This window comes from Diabrotica undecimpunctata, chromosome 6 (assembly GCF_040954645.1).
Source record: "Diabrotica undecimpunctata isolate CICGRU chromosome 6, icDiaUnde3, whole genome shotgun sequence".
NCBI lineage: Eukaryota > Metazoa > Arthropoda > Insecta > Coleoptera > Chrysomelidae > Diabrotica > Diabrotica undecimpunctata.
This window is the reverse complement of record NC_092808.1, coordinates 129,097,757-129,118,717: the sequence shown is the minus strand read 5'-3', so window position 1 is coordinate 129,118,717 and position 20,961 is coordinate 129,097,757. Positions and strand designations below refer to the sequence as shown.

At 32.5% G+C, this 20,961-nt stretch overlaps 2 protein-coding genes across 2 annotated transcripts in view; both read right to left on the bottom strand.

Moving 5' to 3' along the window:
• The window catches only part of LOC140443886 (inter-alpha-trypsin inhibitor heavy chain H4-like), an 81,291-nt gene that overhangs the window by 42,465 nt on the left and 17,865 nt on the right, over nt 1-20,961 (bottom strand). The gene's annotated exons all lie outside the window — the stretch shown is intronic.
• On the bottom strand, nt 9,674-20,849 carry LOC140443888 (antichymotrypsin-2-like). The gene is made up of 2 exons (XM_072535388.1): nt 20,831-20,849; nt 9,674-11,002 (listed from the first exon to the last, which is right to left on the bottom strand). The coding sequence occupies exon 2, from the start codon at nt 10,990-10,992 to the stop codon at nt 9,805-9,807; it is 1,188 nt and encodes a 395-aa protein (XP_072391489.1). The 5' UTR covers nt 10,993-11,002; nt 20,831-20,849; the 3' UTR covers nt 9,674-9,804.

Here is a 20,961-nt window from a genome sequence, read left to right as displayed (position 1 = left end):
CATCAGATAGGCCGATGACACGATGGTATTCGCTGACAATTATGAGGCTCTCCAAGAGTTAATGAATAAAATCACTGAAATGAGTCAGAGATATGGACTTTCACTTAACATTAAGAAAACAAAATACATGATGATCTCTAAGAAGGAACAGCAAATTGAAAGAATCAGTGTGAATGATCAACCAATAAAAAGAGTAAAAACATACACCTAGATTGGCACGAACATCAATGAAAATTGGGACTATTCCCTAGAAATCAAATAGGATAGAGAATTCAAGATCTGCATATCAAAAAATGGCTAAGCTATTCAAATGCCATGATTTATCAGTACCCATAAAAAACTGTTGTACGGAGTTGAGTCGTGGACTCTCACAGACGCTACCTGCAAGAAAATTGAGGCTTTTAAAATCGAATCCTAAAGTTATCCTATACCGACCATGTTAGTAACCAGGACAATTTATTAAAAATGTAAAAAGGAAAAGAGTTGTTAACCACAATTAAAACAGCCAAAATCAAATATCTCGGTCACATCATGGGAAACAGCGAAATATATGGTTTGCTGTAATTAATTCTATAAGGAAAAGTAAAAGGAAATCTAGCAGAAAGGCGAATGATTTAGAAGCAATGTTAGAGCTTTTACATAAATATTTAACGAGGATCGCTTTAGAAAGTGTATATAGGGTAAACTTGCTCAGTACCTAATATACGACATGACTGGACATCTGGAGATTTCAAGAATTCGAGCAAGATGTCCACAGACATTATGACTGTATAACAAGATTTTTAACTCTCACACTAAACGTCATTTATATACTAGTGGGGAAATCGTTCAAATCACAAGAGATGCCCTTATTTGTCTCACTGATGGAGTCAATATTTACTCTCACGAATGAATGCGAATAGTACGTATTTATTCTCTCTGATAGCCAAGCTGCACTAAAGACTCTGAAGTCTATAACTTGTGATCTAACAGCTTGAAACTACAAATATCAGTTAAATTAGTAATTAAACACAAAAAAGTAAGTTTTTTGTGAATGCCGGGGCATAGAAAAAGTACTGGTAATTACACTGTTGGTAGTCATGTTAAAAATGAGCTAGTAATTTTTTTATCTGATAAAAATCATTGGGCGTTATTCCAAAGAGCAGCATAGTGGAAGATGGTCAAAAATGTAAAAAGTGTCTTAACGTAGCCCAAAATCAAAAACCTTATTGCAACCATTTACTCGTCTCGCAAAAATACTCTTTGAGCTTCAGAAGATTGTACCCAGAGTAATCACATGTATCCTCGCTGGTCGCTTTTACAAAAATTTAACAGAAATGCTACAAAATAAAGCAGAAATAATGATATTCGGCAGATATCATTTTTGTATTTTGCATGTCTCTTAGATTCTGCGAAAATAAAGTGGAAACGGCTGAACATATCATCTGAAACTTTAGGAAAATTGTTCCTCAATACCATAAATACCTCGATCTTTTGAAGTAAAGAACATTTTAGAACATAGCCAGCTAACACTGAAAAGTAAATAATCTTACTTTTAAAGGTACTCTTACTTAACACAACTCACTCAGATATCATCTCAGAGATACATACTTAGTAGACAGAGTAACAGGATATTTTATTAACAGCACAGTAAACGGCCAAACACATTATCAGCATAGTAATAATAAGCTTTTAATAAGCCAATGCCAAAAATACCCACGACAGGTCTTTAGAGCCTACTCAAGTGACATTCGTAGCGCCGACTCATATAGCAGGCTTCCTTAGAAGTCTAGATCTTTTGCACAAGTCATCACTCATCAGTACCTTCTGTGTTTGTTTGTTAAACTGTCAAATTTCACTTCCGTAAAGTAATATGCTTTCAAACATACTATTGTAGAGTTGTTTTTTTCTTTCTTTTGAATTTTTTTTGCCCACAGTATAGAGATTAATGCACCAGTTACTTTGATCATTTTTAAGGTAAAACAGTCATTTTCTCGTCTTACACACATGTATTTGGTTTTTGTCGAATTTACGTTGACACCCAATAGTTCGTAGTTAGTATCAATCTTTTTGTCTCAAACTCTAGATCATCTCGATCACCTGGTCGTCAGCGAAATATAAAGAGTATAGGGTTGTCTCATCGTCTATTGCTATCCCTATACTAGAACAAGATCTTCTTTATCGCTATATTTAAATAAATTTTAAAAAGTGTTGGGGACAGAATATAGCACTGTTTAAAACCTTTATTTATCATAAGACCTTGTAGCGGCAATAAGTGTTAAATTGATTGAGGTGTTTTTTAGAATTTGCCACAGGTTGAACAATGATACAGTGTCATTTGCCTTTGTTAAATCTATGAAAACGAGATGAGCTTTTCTGTCCCTTGCCATATCTTTTTATTAACATGTGTAAGATGTGTTAGATGTGTTAGAGTAATGATATGGTCAATAAAATAACGCCCAGCAGTGAAACCTGCTTGTTGTTTAATTTTTAGAGGTTTGTATTATTCTTTAACTTTCGATTTTAAAATTTTCCTGCACACTCTAAGGGTTCTAGTTGTGGTGTTACATCGACAGCTAGGTAATACATCATATTGCAGTCCCCTTTGTTGTCTTGTTTGTGAATAAGCGTTCTCCAACCTTTTTTTAAGCTTTTTAAAATGTCTTCTAAATTTAGATACCGGTTAGTGTTTTTGTGAGTTTGGGGATCGCCGTTTTGTATTAGTGATGCAAAAAATGTTTTCTTGTCCACTGGCTATTTTAATTTTTAATAATTTAATTTATTTTTCTACTCATTCGTCATTTATACCTCCTTACTACTGGGCACTGGACATTATATATTTTATGTGACTGGTTTGAATATTCAAGTCTTTGTTCTTTTAGTTCTTGTGAATAGGAACGTTTTCATTTATCTATGTTAAGGATTTGGATAAATTTAATAAATCTGCATACTTCTTACGATCCACTCCCACCTAGATGAGATTCTACCTCTTTGGATCTCCGTTGCTAATTTTAGTTTTTGTTAGCGGTAATTATATTTCTGTATTTTGTTTGATTATGTTTATATTTACTTTTGTGGTTTTCTTTTTTTATGCTAAGCCATTTGCAGTGTGCATTCTGTTTTTCTTTTTTTTTATCTTTGTGTTTAGCTTCGAATATGCATTCTATATTATGTTAAATTTTTTGGATTTTTTTTATTGTTTTTTCACTACCTAAAGCTTTAGTGGCTGCCTTTTTTATCAATTCTGTCATGTCTCTGTATAGTACGCAAGTATCTTGGTTAATAGCTATTTTATTCAATTCGTTCAATCTCGTGTGATATAGGATATGTACTGTCGGCGTAAAGACCTGTTAGTATGAATCTTGTTTTTGTCTGTGTTTCTTCTTGTTACTGTTAATTTAATGGATCAGTTGTCTTACAATTAAATTGGTAAAAACCCGAACTCCAGTTCGGGTTTTTACCAATCTCTCCATCGCATTCGTGGACGTCCTAAGGGCCTTCTTCCTGTGAGGGCTTCCTCCCATATTAACTTGGCAAGGCGGTTATTAGGGAGTCTATGGGCATGTCCAGCTTATCTTAGACATTGGGATTTAATCTCTTGGACTATATCACTCGCTCTATACATCTGCTTGGCCTTAGCATTTGTTCTTATTCGGTATTGGTTGCTATTAATGTCGTGATAAGGCCCAAAGATTCTTCTGAGTATTTTCCTCTCAAAACATCTAAGTTTTCTTTTAGTTTCTTTGGTCAGGGTACACGTCTCACAACCCATACATGAGCACCAGTCTAATCACCGTTTTATGTATTCTAATCTTTGATGTTTGTGTTAGGCTTTTAGATTTAATAGTATTGTGGAGGCTGTACATACATCTGTTTGCTGCCTGAATTCTTCCTTAATCTCTTCCGCGATATCGTTATCTGCAGTGATTGTTGCTCCGAGATATTTAAAACTCCCCGCTCTTTCAAAGATAAGTTAAGTTAAGTTTTCAAAGTTAAAATAACCATACCTATTACCGTAAATCAGAAAATGCTTCAGGCGTTAGGCCATAATCTAATAAATAATATTAACCATAAATTTCAGATCCCTGGCTCAATTTCCTCCTCTGTCCTCCTGCTCCTTTTTCTTCATCGCCTTAGAAATAAGACAGTGTACTTCTCTCCATTCTTTCTCTCCTCTCAACATTATGTTTACAACGTTTCTTTTATTCAACCCGAAACCCAATCGCCTCTCATAATCTCTCCTCTCATTTGCCCATCCGTTTTATATATCTAAAGATTCTTATTTCCTTCACGTGCATTTATTGTTCCTCTGCTTTTTAAACCGCTCAACATTCAGTTACGTATATTTTCATCTCATTCCGCCCTAACCATATTGCATGCATCTCTATCTATTTCCCCATTACTTTTTAATAGCGATGCTGGACATTATATTACATGGCCATTCGAGATACTCTGTTTTTATATTATTAAATTTTAAAGCTTTTTCTTCAAGAGTTTGTCTTCATTTGTCTCTATCAGCTTTTTTAAATAAATCTCTATTATTCCTGGTGGTTTCCCTATAATTTGATCCAATACTAATCACTAATCAGAATAAATAAGGACTACTTTCTGGTGATACTAATTTACAAAACGAATCGAAAAATTTTAACGATCCAAAGACTCTAGGCGAGCAAATAAAAAATGCAGGTTTTAAAATAATAACTGCTTTGTACATGGGTAAAAGTTCTAAAATTAAATTGAATACTCTTCCATCTACTCAATAAGCAGCAGAACAACATTAGTATAGAATATAATATTAAGTTTAACTATGTCTTAATAATAATTTGAACTCTACAGAGTGGGGTTGGGAGCTTGAAAAAATAGTTTAAAACCTATCAGGATATTATAGCATCTACTACTAGAAAATTTATTAAAAACGATTACCTATAACGGCAAAAATAATGTTCCAAAGCATGTAACTGCGTTAAACATGGTTTGAAATGAAAATATCGAATTTTTTTCATATTATTTTTTTTAATAAAAAGTTAAGCCTACATTTTGTAACTCACGCATAGTGAAATTATCATTTGTGGTGATATTTTGGAGCAATTTATGCAAAAAACTGCGTTTATATGCTTCACACCCAACTCAAAACAGATACCGTCCGGACTATTTGTCCAATTTCCAAAATTCGATTTTACCTGTTAACCAACTTGTTCCTGTTTCTCCCAAATCTGCACACACTTCCTCAGCGATAATTAATATTTGGTCCAACTACTTATTTAAACTTTTCTTATTTTTTTTAGTGCTTGGTGCTTTGGGATGTTGATAACCATTGCTTTTACTGTCTAAATTTAAACTTAATTAATTTTCTGTTAATATTTTGTTTATTAACCAAAATATTGGAATAATGGAGGAAAAAACCAAATGAAGACACAAGTGCATAAAGGATCTATGTAAAATTTTTTTAAAAAATCAGTTTTTAGGCTCAGTAGGTCTGTTTTAACCCCTAAATTTGCTTCATAAGATTTATTTGGCTTAAAAACGTTTAACAACGATTTATTTAGGGGATAAAGGATCTATGTACCAAGCAATATTTTATTACAAAAGTGCATAAAAGATCCATGTGCTCAATATTGTACATAGATCTTTTATGTCTGACCAAACGGATTGCTGTTGTCATGTCATGTTACATAGATCCCTAAAGTTAGGTTATGTTGTTCTTTACATCTAAATTCGTACTGTGTACTTTTATAGTGAAAATAGTGAAATAAGTTGCGAAAATGTCAGCAAGAAGTAGACTTTTACTTAATCTGGGACAAAAACAGTATGAAGGTATGTTGAATTAATAATAAATCTTATTTTTTACTAAAATATGCTTCTTAATAATTTGAGGTTAAGAGTTTACCGGAACGGTAACAAAATACCAGCATAAAACTTGTTTTGAGTAATGTTTTTATTATTTAAACATTGTAGAACAACTTGATCAGATAAAAAAAAATTAAGCATAACTTTATTGTCGTAGATATTGCCGAAACTTTACCTGAACAAGATAAAACTCCACCAAGAATCGAGAATATCCCGCATGAAAAGCAGATATCTTCACCGGAGTTGCAAGATACATTTAACGGTAAATATTCATTCTAAAATTAAATTGTTTAAAGGTTTTGGTCTACAGATAAAAATTATAAAGTAACCTATTTACCCTATATGTTTAAACAAAATTTTAAATTGTAGATTCTATATCTAAAGATGAAGTAATTTAGATGAAGAATATACTTCAGACGACTACAATCCAGATAGTATTGATTCGAGCGAAAGTTTTAAAGATTCTCATTGTGAGGATAGAAGTCATTCCGTATCAGTACCACATGTCACAGCAGAAGATTCAGTTTTACTTATAACTCAACATGAAAATACTGAAAATCTATTGGACAGGAAGGAAAGTCTTTTAATATCTAGACATAATGTTAAGAGAAAGGTATTCAATTTGCCAGAAAAAAAATCAAGAATAAGGAAACGCCGTCCTGAAACATGGAAGAAAAATAAGACTGCCTTAGCGAGACAGAGAGGTGAGACATACACGTCATTAAAAAGTAAAAAAGAGATGCCAAGCAAAAGTCCCGAATTAGGATCTTTATGCAAAAAAGAAAATTGCAAAAAGAAATGTGATGAGCAATTTAACAAGTTTGATAGGGAAACAATATTTCGTAAGTTTTACGCATTAGATCAAAATGCAAAAAACTCATTACTTTTTAAATCTGTTTCGATTATGCCAGTTAATCGCCATAGAAAAAACATTAGTAAAAATAAATCATATACATTTGGTTACACAATAACGTGTCAGACACGTATCAAAACTGTCTGTAAGACTGCCTTTATCTCCCTTTACCAAATATAAAATAAAAAGGTGCAACTCATTCAGAATCAATTAAAATTAGGGACTACAGCTCCTTCACCAGATAAAAGGGGGCATCATAATTCCAGACCAAATAAAATAGAAAAAGATGTGGTTGATGCTGTAAAAGGACGCATTCTTTCTTTTCCTGCAGAACAGTCACACTATTCGCGAAACAAAATGCCAATAAAATGTATTTGTCTCTCTTGTTAAATATAACAAAACTGCATGAATTGTATCAAGAATATGTTCAAGAAACTAAGATGGAAAAACGGTTTTTGGTTTCAAAAAGTTTTTATACGCACATTTTCTCATCAGAATTTAATTTGTCTTTTGGCCAGCCCAAAAGTGATACATGCAGTATGTGCGATGCCAATTTAGGGGATGAGATTCACAAAGAAAAATTTAAATTTGCTTTTGAGCAACAAAAAGTCGATAGAGAACGGGCACATAATAATAAAGAAATATGCTATTTAACCATGGACCTACAACAGACCATGCCTTTACCACGCCTTACTACTTCTAAGGCATTTTATTTGAGGCAGATGTGATTCTATAATTTTGGAATCCACTCAATAACGTCAGAGGGTGATAAAGCCTACTTTTTTAATTGGACCGAAGATGTAGCAACGAAGGGCAGTCTTGAAGTTGGCAGTAGCTTGCACACATTTGTTCAACTTTTAACAAGCACAAAGAAAGAAATAAACCATCTTCTCACCTGACTCGTGTGCAGGGCAGAACAAAAATTTTAACATAATATGCCTATATCAGTACTTAATTTTAAAGGGATACGTGAAGATAATAGACCATAAATTTTCAGAAGTAGGGCATTCCTTTTTAGATTCTGATAGAGATTTTGGAATAATTGAAAAGAAATTACGAAATGTTGAGACCATATATGCCGTAGATCAATATAGAGATATTATAAGAGAATCAAGTAAAAAAGGGTCTGTTATTATAAATATGACCGACCATTTTAAAAATATAGCAGACATAGAAAATAAATTACACTTATTAAATAGAAAAAAAAATTGCTGTGGAGATAAAATAAATTTTAGAGATGATATCAAATGGATACGTGTGGATAGCTACGGTGAATATTACTACAAAAACTACTTAGACATAAACACGCCGTTCTTAAAAGTGGATATAATAAAAAATGTAAGGGCGAATTCAGGAGAAGGTTTTGTATTAGAAGTTATACCAAACAAAACGAATATACTCTGTCCGTTGAAAAAATTAATAATTTAAAACAGCAACTTTGTTTTATAGAGGAAACTTATAGACATTTTTATACTCGTCTATGGGAAAATAAAGAAGGCGCAGAAATCGAAAATGAAATAAATAAAAAAATAAAAAAAAGAAGAACGAATTAGAAATAACATTTGGTTTTACATCGTTTTATTGTTTCTTGTATCCTTTATGCATTTTGAATTAAAAATGTTTGCCTAAGTTACTTAGGGAATAAAGGATTTATATACATTTATAATTAAATATTTTTCTTTAGTTGTGAATTATTATTGTTAAATTATCATTATTAAAAAGTGTACTTTAAGGTCTAAGTTTCTTCAAAATTGTATCATTCTAGGCTTATTAATAAAAAAGTTCTAATTAAAAAACTTTGAATTCATTTTACTTGAAAAGTTGTTTATGTTACATAGATCCTTTATGCACTTGTGTCTTCAAATATATGTTGGTTTCTAAAAACCCCCGAAATATTCAACAGAGAATTCAAATTAACAACTCTACGTTTCAGCAAGTCAAAGAATTCACATATCTTGGATCGCCAGTAAACGCAACAAACACGACAAGCGACGAAATAAAAAGACGCATACCAATAGCAACCAGAACTGTTCAGAGTCTCCAGAAACATTTAAAAAATAAAAATATAAAACGAGCAGTAAAGCTCAATATATACAAAACTTCATTAAGACCAATTTTGATATATGGGGCTGAAACGTGGACCTTATCTCAAAATGATAAAAGACTTCTTGGTATTTTTGAGAGACAAATTCAGTTATACACCGATCCAGATATTGTGAAATTCGTTAAAGTGCAGAGATTTAGATGTGCTGAACACATTGCTGGATCCAAGATCACGAAAACACGAAGAGGCTAACATTTTCAAAATCAGAGGTAACAAGAAGTAGAGGACGACTACGAAGGAGATGGATTGATGATGTGTGGAAGAAGAAATACAGATTGTTATGGTCAGAAAATGGAGGGAAGTTGCCAGGAATGAACAACAGTGGCGACTTCTTTGTCAGCAGGCCAAGATCCACAACGGATTGCCGAGCCACTTGATGAACCAAAATAATATTCAAAATAGTCAATTATAACTTATTATATGTTATAATTTATACACACGATAGTATTAATAGCACAAAATTTATAGAAGAATGTGAAGATTGACTATCAATATGAGAAAATCAAAGACATTTAACAGGGACCCATATTAACAAATTACTATTCAAATCGTAGCCACAAATATAGACGTAGTTTCCGTATTTAATTTATATCGACTGGAGATCTGGAGATCGTATCGACATTGTTTCTTTGTTTTGTGGTATTATTATTAACAGATTTATTATGTTTAATTTTAAAGAACTTTTAATGAAATACTAATGATATACTGTAAAAACACGACTTGATGTAGCTCGTTAGTAACTAGTCTTGGGAGTACATCGAATTCATTTTTATTCCGTCCCATAGCAATAGTTTCAGTTTTTCGTAATACTTTTCGTGATATATTTATTTTTATAATTTATTAATTTTCTATATAGCATTGTAAAAGGTAAAATAAATGTAAAGGACAAATTATGAGCTTATTACATTTACTAAGTCAATATATATTTTATAACATACAGAACACATATTATGACATTTATAAGTTAATTATAGGAACTATGTATACATAAAATTCAATAATTATTGTCGTCACGAGCTTCCTAGGGACTGTATTTTCCAGCAAACAATATAACATTATTATATTTAATAAAGTATACGAAAGGATGATCGGCGAAAAACTTTATTGGGGTTTGGACAAAGAAACGTCCCGACCTAGTCTCCACCAAAACAGCAGTGGCAGCAGCTGCTTCGACTCCATCTTCAGCAACTTTAATGAAAGCTTTTTGAACTACCTCCGATACACGTAAATCTTTGGCGTTCTTTGCCAATCCAGTAAGATCAGCGCCAAAGTTGAAGATCTTTTTAACGCCCAACGATTGAAGAATATCTTTCAAATTCAACTGTGTTTCAACAGTAAACTTTGGTAGTCTCAAATGTACAGGTACAGTAGTATATGGCTGAGGTTCGAATACTTTTTCAATGTTATTTTCTAAAGCAGCAAGACCATCTTTTTTGTTAGGTAAAGCAACAGTAAAAACAAGACCATCACTTTTGAATGGAATTTCCAAAAATTGAGTATCGAGTTCTTTATTTTCATAATGTTTAAATACTTCAGTCATTGCCATTGTTAGTTGATCTATTTGTTCGGAAGCTGTTCTGTAGAATTTATCTGTTACAGTATTATAATCTTGGAAAACAGTTGACCATTCAGCGCTTAGATATAATGCATTGATTAAAGCCATCACAGTGTCACTGTTGAGATACTCAGGTTTAATGAGATCCTTAATTTTTTTGTTTGTTTGGCTTTCTACCCATTGATTAATTATGTTAGCAGTTTTAGCACTGTTGGAGAAATCTACTTGTTCAAGTCCTGATGCGTAAACACTTTCAGCAGTCTTTTTAAAATCATCTTCTAACTTGATACCGTTGGCTATATATATTTTATTAGCTGAGGCTAATACTGCGTCCTTATTGTTGATTTTAAGTTGTGGTAAAAGTTCCTTAAATCCTACTTGGATAGTCTCTTGTGATTCTGGAAGATGTAATGCAGCTACTAGCTCGCTTCTAGTGTCACCTTTCGCTCCTTCCGAGGTCAGCGCTAATACAGTTTCAGCAGAAAAAGGACTAAAGATAATACTTCCATTATTAGTTTTAAGGATTTCTTTGTACACGTTTGACGTTAATTGTTGATTTCCAATTGCTAATTGTTGAAGCGGACTTTGGACATCTGATGGTGCTGCTAGTGTTGTAGAAATAGCGAGTGCTAAAATGATGGTCACCTTCATCATGGTCAGTTTTCTGAAAATAAAAAAAATTACGTTTAATTTTGTAACAATTACTTTTTATACATATTTACAAATAAATTTAAAGCAGTCCATGAGTAGCAAAGTTGAGTTTAAGTTTTAAATTATGTAAATGTACCAACACCTGCAGGATTTAAATTTAGTTATTAGCACTATTAAGTAAAAATAGCTGTAGATGCTGTTTAACTGATTCGGATCTGCTTTGTAATTGATTACATTTAATATAACACATTTCGAGAAACAGCCTGATTTTATAAGTACGACTAGTTACTGTTTGTAGGATTTCAACATTAGTATAGTCAAACTTGTGACCTGTGTTGATGAAGTGTTCGACAACAGTGCATGTGTTTTTACCTTTACGGCAGTCACTTTTGTGGTGGGAAATACGTTGTTTTAACCATTGGCTTGTCTGTCCAATACAGCAACCTTCGCAGCCTAAACACGGTATTTTGTAAATTGTATTGTTAGTGTACATTACTGGTGTCTTATCTTTAACACGAGAAAACAAACTTTTGTTATTAATACCGCTGTACCTACTAACTCTGATGTTAGTGCGCGTTAGCCTCAAAGTATTATACATTTTTGGAATCAGCTCATTTTTATCGATCTAAAAATGTTCTATAATAGAGGGTGTTACATTTAAAAAAAGAGCCTATGACGTCATCACCTTGTATAATGAAATTTTATTGTAAAATGTAGAACATTAAATTTAAAAATTGACGTGTTTTAGATTTTTTAAAAAGGCTTTTCATTTAGGAAATATTGAATTTATTCCATACTTCACGGAAACACTGTATATATATATATATATATATATATATATATATATATATATATATATATATATATTTATATATACATAAAGTGAACAACTTGAACAAACCTTGAACTCTGAAAGAAAATACAATGATATAGAACAGCTATGGGAAACGACTGCCGAAAAAATAACCAAGACAGCGGACAATATCTTTGGAAGGAGTAGGCAGAAGAGGGCAAAATCATTGTATGACGAGGAATGTCGGAAACAGCTGGAAAAAAGACAAACAGTAAGGAAGACTTGGATACAACTGCAAACGGACCAAAGTAAAAAGAAATATGACGACTGCCGAAAAGAAACAAGAAGAATAATACGCACAAAGAAAAGAAACTATTAACAACAAAAATATGAAGCTATGGAGAGAGACCGGCCCAAACCAGGCTCCAGAGAATTCTATAAAGCAATTTCCTCTGAGAAAAGAGGACATAGAACCAATTCCATCCATAAACTGAGAGACAATCAAGGCAGTATGATAATCGACAGTGAAGAAGTAACTGAAGAATGGAAACAGTATTTTAGGAACCTTCTAAATATCATACACGAAGAACAGCACAAAAAAGAAATCTATATTACAGCGGACATGCCCGTCAAAAATCCCTCCTTTGAAGAAACCCAAAAGGCCTTACATAAGCTGAAAAATCACAAAGCGCCGGCAAATCGAGATACCAGCAGAACTTCTGAAATATGGGGGAGACACTACATCGGCAAATCCACCAACTAATAATGCACATATGGTTAGAAGAGAGGATACTAGCACGATGGAAGGAAAACATAATAGTGCTCATTCACAAAATAGGAGACAAAACAAAACGCGCGAATTATAGAGGAATTTTACTCCTAAACACGGCATATAAAACCCTCTCAAACATCATTCTTAGTAGACTAATCCTTTATGCTGAAAATGTCCTAGGCGACTATCAAGCCGGTTTTAGGGCAAACAGATCAACAATAGATCAACTATTCACGCTGAGACAACTTCTAGAAAAGGGATGGGAGTATAACAGACCCATACACAATCTTTTCATAGACTTTTGACAAGCATATGATAGCGTAGAAAGAAGCCAAGTATGGAATGCCATGACGGAGTTCTCAATACCAAAGAAACTCATTCGGATGACCAACATCTGTATGGAGGTTGGAATATCTAAAGTACGTGTAAATAATAAACTGTCTGGAGCTTTGAAATCAACAGTTGACTCAAACAGGGTGATGCGTTATCTCCACTACTTTTTAACCTTGTATTAGTGAAAGCCACGAGGTCGGCCGAAATAAAAACAGAATTGATATCGATTCAAGGTCCCAAGCTATTACTCGCATATGCAGATGACATAGATCTCGTTGGAGATCCTATTCACGAAAGACAAGGGAGAAGAAGCAACAAATGAAGTAGGGCTGAAGATTAATGAAGAGAAGACGAAATATATGTGTATAAATAGAACGACAAGAGACAGAATAGGACAAAATGTGACGGTCATAACCTTCAATTTCGAACGAGTACAACGTTTTAAATATCTGCGTAATCACAGCTGACAACGATGTTACTGAAGAAATAAAAGAGAATCCAATCTCGCTGTCTATTCGCACTGGCCAATAAGCTCATAAAATCAAAAAATTTTACAAGAAATTTAAAGATCAAAATCTATATATCCATCGTCAGACCTGTAATAACATATGGATGCGAAACGTGCATCATGACCAAAGCAAACGAAGAAAAGCTCCGACGCTTTGAACGAAAAATACTTTTCGGATCACAGCATGACATCACCACAAACCAATATAAGGTTACAACTAATATCGAATTAAAAGCACTCTACAATGATGCCGATATTGTTCAAGAAGTTAAATCACAGCGACTAAGATGGGCAGGTCACGTGCACAGACTGCATAACGAGAGACTTATAAAACTGGTATGAGAGGAGATTTCTACAGGCAAAAGACCACTCGGACGTCCTAGAATGCGATGGAGAGATAACGTCCAAGCAGATCTCCGGAAAATGAACATTCCATTTGACCCTAGGTTGATGAAAGATCGAACAAATTGGAAAAAAGTTGTACAGTCAGTAAGACCCACCCAGGGTTGTAGCCCTACGTGATGATGATGATGATGGTGATGATATATATATATATATATATATATATATATATATATATATATATATATATATATATATATATATATGTATATATATATATGTATATATATATATATATATATATATATATATATATATATATATATATACCGCTAAATAGGTAAATTTATATAATTAGTATTTATTTATTTTGTTCTATATTGTTTGTAGTATATCTATTGCCTATTTTCAGCTTGAATTCAAGGTTATGTATTCTTATTGAAATCAACTCCGGTTTTAAGTTAAGTAATAGCAAACATTCAATTATAGCGAAAATAATATTTCTCTATGGAAAATCCAATACATTTAAATAAACAATAAACAATATATAACTGGTACGGTAAAACAAAAACGAAGTTATCACAATAAGTGGAAAAATGCTGAGATAAGTTACAGAGAACATGTTGAAGCAAATAAGCTTGACGTATTACGTAGTACCGTTTCAACGGTAGTACTTATTCGTTCTAAAAATCCCCATGTCCTTATTAAAATCAGAGATCTTTGTACAATATTTAAGATAACATTCTAGGATACGTACACAAACCAATAGGTACTGATTAATTAGTAAACGCTCTTGCAAATATTTTTAATAGATACCTAAAGTCCTCTTTGTTTTACGCGACAAATTTTTAAATATGGATATAGGAACAATCACATTATAGCTTTAATTGAATGTAAATTAAATCGAACTAAAACCTGTATCACGAACCAGACAGTTAAATATTCGAAAATGATAATAGCCAATAGTTACTTTCACATCAACAAATTAACAAATAAAACGTCTTCAGCAATAAAAATATTTAGGTATTTACAGTGATAATGTGTTTCAGATAATAGTAAAATCGGACCAAGAAAAATTTAAAACATAAAAGATATTATAGATATACAGGGTATGATAAAAGAAGAGGAACGGTCAAATATGTCGCGAGTTAAACATCGAACAACTGAAAAACACGTTTTCAATATTTTTCAAAAATCTATTGTATGGCACTAAACACCACCCAAAAGCCACGCCTCCTGGAGCAAGGAAGGGGCCAACTTTAAAATCTTAAATGGGAACTTCCATTTTTTTATTAGATACAGATTAGGATTCGTTATAAAAAATAAATAACTTTTATAAGAAACATTTTTTTTAATTGTTGTTAGATGGCGTTATAATCGGAAAAACAATTTATCCTAATACCTAGGAAAATTATGGAACTGGTTTAATATCTCGTAGTACACTGCTAAATGAAAACCTAAAAAACACGTGTTTAATATTATTTAAAAATCCATCGAATGACATCAAACACTGGTGGTGGGGCGGGGGTAAATTTGAAATCTTAAACAGAAAACCACATTTTTATGTAGATGTTTTATCTGAATTAAAAAAAAATTAATGGGGAAATCCCAGTAGTTGGCTGTATACAATCGTTTAAAAAACTTATACAGAAGTAAAACACTTAACATTTGTATTTAGGTATAAAACATATAATTAAAACTTTTAAAAAGTGTCGTCACTGCCTTCTTTTGTAATTGAAGGTAACACTAAAATAATTGTAGCTGTGACATCAATATATGGTTTTACATTATTCCAAATTTAAATTCTAAGGTGACTCTAGGTCGATGACATTGGATAAAAATTTAATACTTAAAGAGCAACATGTTTCTTTGCTCGACTTGAACACGTGTTCTATTTAATTTTCGAGTCATATAGTCAATATCTTCATAATTTTGTGCTTTATAGTTGATCATCTGCAAGTGACAAAGTGTATATGCTATTGTTATTAATCGGTATTCCCATATTTATACATTTGCGCTTCCACAGTTTTAGAGCTTGTTCTAGATAAATTTTAAATAATGTCTGGGAGAGACAGCAGCCCTGCTTAAGGCCTTTATTCATTTGGAATCCACTTGACAGATTATTTTCAAACTTTACCTTTGAGTTAGCATTAGCGTACAGTTCCTTCGTCGCATATATTAAATTCATGCTTATGTTTGTTTATTCATGTTTATTCATGATTTCATCCATGATCAAATTGAACAGTATGGGGCTCAATGAATCCCCTTGTCTTATTCCGCTGCCTATGTCTATAGGTTCTGTAAGTTGTCCATCTATTCTGACTTCCATTTTGTTGTTTTGGTAGATGTTTTCGATAGTTTTTATAATATTTAGAGGAGTTTCTCTATTATACAGAAGATGATCTACATCTTTGAGTCTTACTCTGTCAAACGCTTTCTTTAGGTCAATCAGACACAGAAATGCTGGTCTAATATACTCTAGTGATATCTCAGTAATTTGCTTTATAACGAATATTGCATCTGTACACGATTTTCCACTACGAAAACCCCGTTGTTCATTTGCTAAACTTATCCTCTGATTTATTAGCACTTGTAACATTTTAGATGTTTGTAGAAGATTTAGCGTAGTATTTAACAAGTTTATACCTCTGTAGTTTTCTGGCTGTTTTTTATCTCCTTTTTTAAATAGTAGAACTAGTTCGCTCGCTCTCCATTCTTCTGGTATTTTATTGTATTTTATAATTTTATTAATTAATGTTGTTAACTGTCTTGTCATTGATGCTCCCCAATATTTCAGTATTTCGTTTGGTATCCCGTCTTTACCTACTGCTTTTCTGTTCTTAAGATTTTCAAGTGTTTTCCGAACTTCCTGTACATTTATATTAAGTTCTTCATTTGTGGTAATTTCTGGTGTTTTCGGTTCTAGCGTCATTTGTTCTTCCTCTGCATAGAGCTTTTTTAGATAGTCAATCCACGTATCCATTTCTATGTGTTTTGGTCCTATTAGTTCCTTTACCTCCGTTCTTTGACCTCTTATATTTCCTTTTGCAGACCGTAAAAATCATGTTCCATTTCTTTCGAAAAGCGTTCCCAGTGATCATTTTTTATTTTTCTTACGGGAGAGAAACGGATCCTAAGCCCTAAATCCTACCCACCAACCCAGACCTACCCTACCCAAATCCCTCCCTTCCCTCATCAACCCGCACTGGACCAGCGTGAGGAGATAACGGTCCAAACCTTCAAGTCAATGTACAGGACAAAAAAGAAAAGGCCCCCAGTGCCCAGCACTTCCCAGAGACTTGATCACGGCAGCGATCAAACAACTAACGGAAGGGGGGTGCTAAGAATCCCTGGGTAAGACCCGGCTGCCACAAGATGACAATTTGGCTATGCTCCTACAATATTCGAACACTGACGGACGACAATAGATTCCCAGAAATAGAAAGTGAACTAAAGGATATAAAATGGGATATCCTTGGTATATGCGAGACCAGAAGAAAAAGTGATGAGTATATAATACTAAAAAATGGCACACATTTTATGCATAAAGGTGGCGAATACACGGGAGTGGGATTCTTGGTAAAATAAAGCCTCACACAGTGTATCGAAAAATTCAAGCCCATATCAGACAGAGTAGCATATCTCATCATCAGGATTAATAAAAGAACCACTCTGAAAGTGATCCAAGTGTACGCTCCGACCAAAAGCCACGACGATGAAGAAGTAGAAATATTTTATGATGAAATAAGAACAGCTATAGATACAAATAAAGCAAATTACGAAATACTATTAGGAGATTTTAATGCTAAATTGGGCAAAAAAGAGGAAGATTACGAACATTTAATTGGTAACTATGGCTACGGGAAAAGAAACGATAGAGGAGAAATGCTTCTCAATTTCATGAATGAACATAACATGTACTCAATGAACTCCTTTTTCAATAAAAAACCAAGCAGAAAATGGACATGGATGAGCCCCGATAAAAAGACAAGGAATGAAATAGATTATATCTTAACGAAGAATAGAAACCTAGTAGAAGACGTATCAGTATTAAATCAGTTTGACCTAGGAAGCGATCATAGACCAATAAGAACAAAACTAATAATTAACAAAAAACTAGAAAGAAAGAAAAATACATGAAAAAAGATACAAATGGACATCTAAAGAAATCAAAAATAGTGAATTTAATAAAAAGATAGCGCATGCATTAAATCAAGTTAGCATGCAGCAGATAAACTCCAATGATATTGATGATCTGAATAACCTTATTACCGAAACAGTGAATAAAAGCCTTCTGCAACTGAAAAAACCAAAAACAACATACTTACAATAAATTAGACAAAGAAATATTACAACAAATAAAAAGAAGGAAGATCTTAAATAAGTCTAACAAAAGGGGGACCGACGAATATAGAGAACTTAATAGGCAGATTAGAAAAGGAATCAGACAACAAAAAAGAAAAGTAAACGAAAAATTAATAACAACAACTATTTAAAAAAATAAGAGTATGAAATGCCTCAGACCGACACTAGGACGACGTCAGATGATATCATTAATGGGAAAAGACGAAAATGAAATCACAACTAGAGAAAACATACTGACACCAATAGAAGAATTTTACACAGAACTTTACAGAACACATCAACAAGATGATGAGATGAGACCAGCACGGAAATTAATAAAAAATGTTGGATCAGAAATAATGCCAAAAGTAACAATTTCAGAGGTAACTACAGCATTGGAAAATATGAAGAGAAATAAAGCTGCAGGAGAAGATAATATTACCACAGATATGGTATTAGAAGGAGGTAAGGAACTAATTGCAATTGTAACTAAGCTTGTGGACAGTTGTTTACATCAGGGCAAAGTCCCTAAGAGCTGGAACAACTCTAAAGTAATCTTATTACAAAAGAAAGGTGATAGTCGAAAATTGGAAAACTACAGACCCATCAGCCTACTGTCACACCTGTTTAAAATACTCACCAAAGTCATAACTACTCGACTAACAAGGAAATTAGACGAATACCAACCATATGAACAGGCAGGTTTTAGAAAAGGCTATTCAACTTCTGATCACCTGTTAACCACAAAAATATTAATAGAAAAATGTAACGAATACAAGTTTCCAGTTTTCCTAGCATTTGTAGACTACGAAAAAGCTTTCGATACCATAGAACACACGGCCGTAATAAACGCAATGCAAAATTGTAGAATAGACAGCAGATATATTAACTTAATAAAAGAAACTATGAACCAAGCTACAGCTACATACTACCTAAATGAAAATGAACACACGAACCCTGAACCATTAAACAGGGGAGTCAAACAGGGAGATACTTTATCATCCAAACTGTTCACCTTAGTTTTGGAGGACGTTTTTTAAAACCTAAATTGGAAATATAAGGGAATAAACATCAATGGCCGCTACCTCAGTAATCTACGATTTGCAGATGACATAATCCTGATAGCTACTGACCTACAAGAAATGCAAACCATGCTTTTAGAACTACATACCGAATCTTCTAAAATAGGACTGACAATGAATTTAAACAAAACAAAAGTCATGCACTCCGAAGACACCGTGACAATAATAAACGATAAAGTTATAGAAAAAGTTGAAGAATATATATACTTAGGACAAAAAATAATACTAAATGGGGAAATTCAAACTGAAGAAATAAAAAGAAGAAGAAAGTTCGCTTGGGCAGCATTCGGTAAACTGAACTATATACTCAGAAATCAACAAATTCAATTACATCTTAGATCTAAAATTTTTGATGCATGCATTATTCCGATATTAACTTATGCGGCACAATCATGGACAATCACAAAAAAGAATATGAATATACTTAGAGTCACCCAACATGCGATGGAAATATTAATGCTAGGTATATCACTTAAGGACAAGAAAACAAACACATGGATAAGACAGAAAACCAAAGTCACCGATGTGGTGCAAAAATCATTAAAGTTGAAATGGGAATATGCTAGACATGTAGCTAGGAGCGATCTAAACAAATGGCACAGATCAATTTTAACCTGGAGACCATACCAACACAAAAGACCCAGAGGCAGACCTCCTATGAGATGGACAGATGATCTGAAAAGGACTGCAGGGAAAAATTGGCTACAAGTAGCGTATAATAAAAAACAACGGAAAGGAAGACTTGAAGAGGCTTATGTTCAGATGTGGACGTGCATGGCTAGACGAAGAAGAAGAAGAAAGAACTTGTTTTCTGTGGTTTTCCCTTTTTAGAAAATTAGACACTTTGACCGATGTCCATCATCCCATTAATTTAAATTATTTATTAACATTAGAAAACAATGAGTTTTTATATAGATTATTGTATAAACATGTTTTAGATATTAAACTCAAATTGTAATTGTAAATATAGAGTAAGTATTTCTTTGTAATTTGGTAAAATATAAAAAAAAAATAAAAAAAAGTAATAAAAAAAGAAAATTTAAAACTGAATAAAAAAAATAAAATAAAAAAATATAAGAAATAAATAATAATTAAAAAAAAATAAAAAAAAATAAAAATAAAAAAAAAAGAGAAAAAGTCAGGAACTTGGACAGTCCACAGTAAAGTAGCTATTGAATTAAGTAGATAGCTGCAGAAGAGTTTGCTGTGGACTCTGAGGACCTCATCACCTATTTTATATATAAATAACTAAAAACCACCTAATAGAAAAAAAAACTAGAAACAAATTACCAAAAAAAAGACTATGTATTAGAGATCAATACTACTTAGTAATAGATTTAGGATAAGATTGTATAAGAAACAATGACTAATGAAAAAATGAGTAAAAATTGTAAGATTGGCGAATGGATTTAGTGTCCCTAGTCATATAAACCCAAACAAATAACTACAAAATTAGACAAACATTAAATACATACTTGAAATAATATATTTGATAGATTTTTAAGCATATTTGGTTAAACATAAATATTCAGATCTATATTATTTGTGGATTAATTGGTTTCGAAATCTGTATTTATATTTAGTAATTAACTAAATCTAAAGTTAATTCCATTTAATACAAAAAGCGTTATTTTCATGCACAAGCAATACACAAGTATATCACTCACCTTATATTACTAATGCACTTTTTTCACATTTACATAGGTTAAAACATATAAACATTTATATTACTTACAACGTTATTTTAACAAACTAATATTAGAAACCTTTACAGTATAATTTGTGTTAATTGCATAGT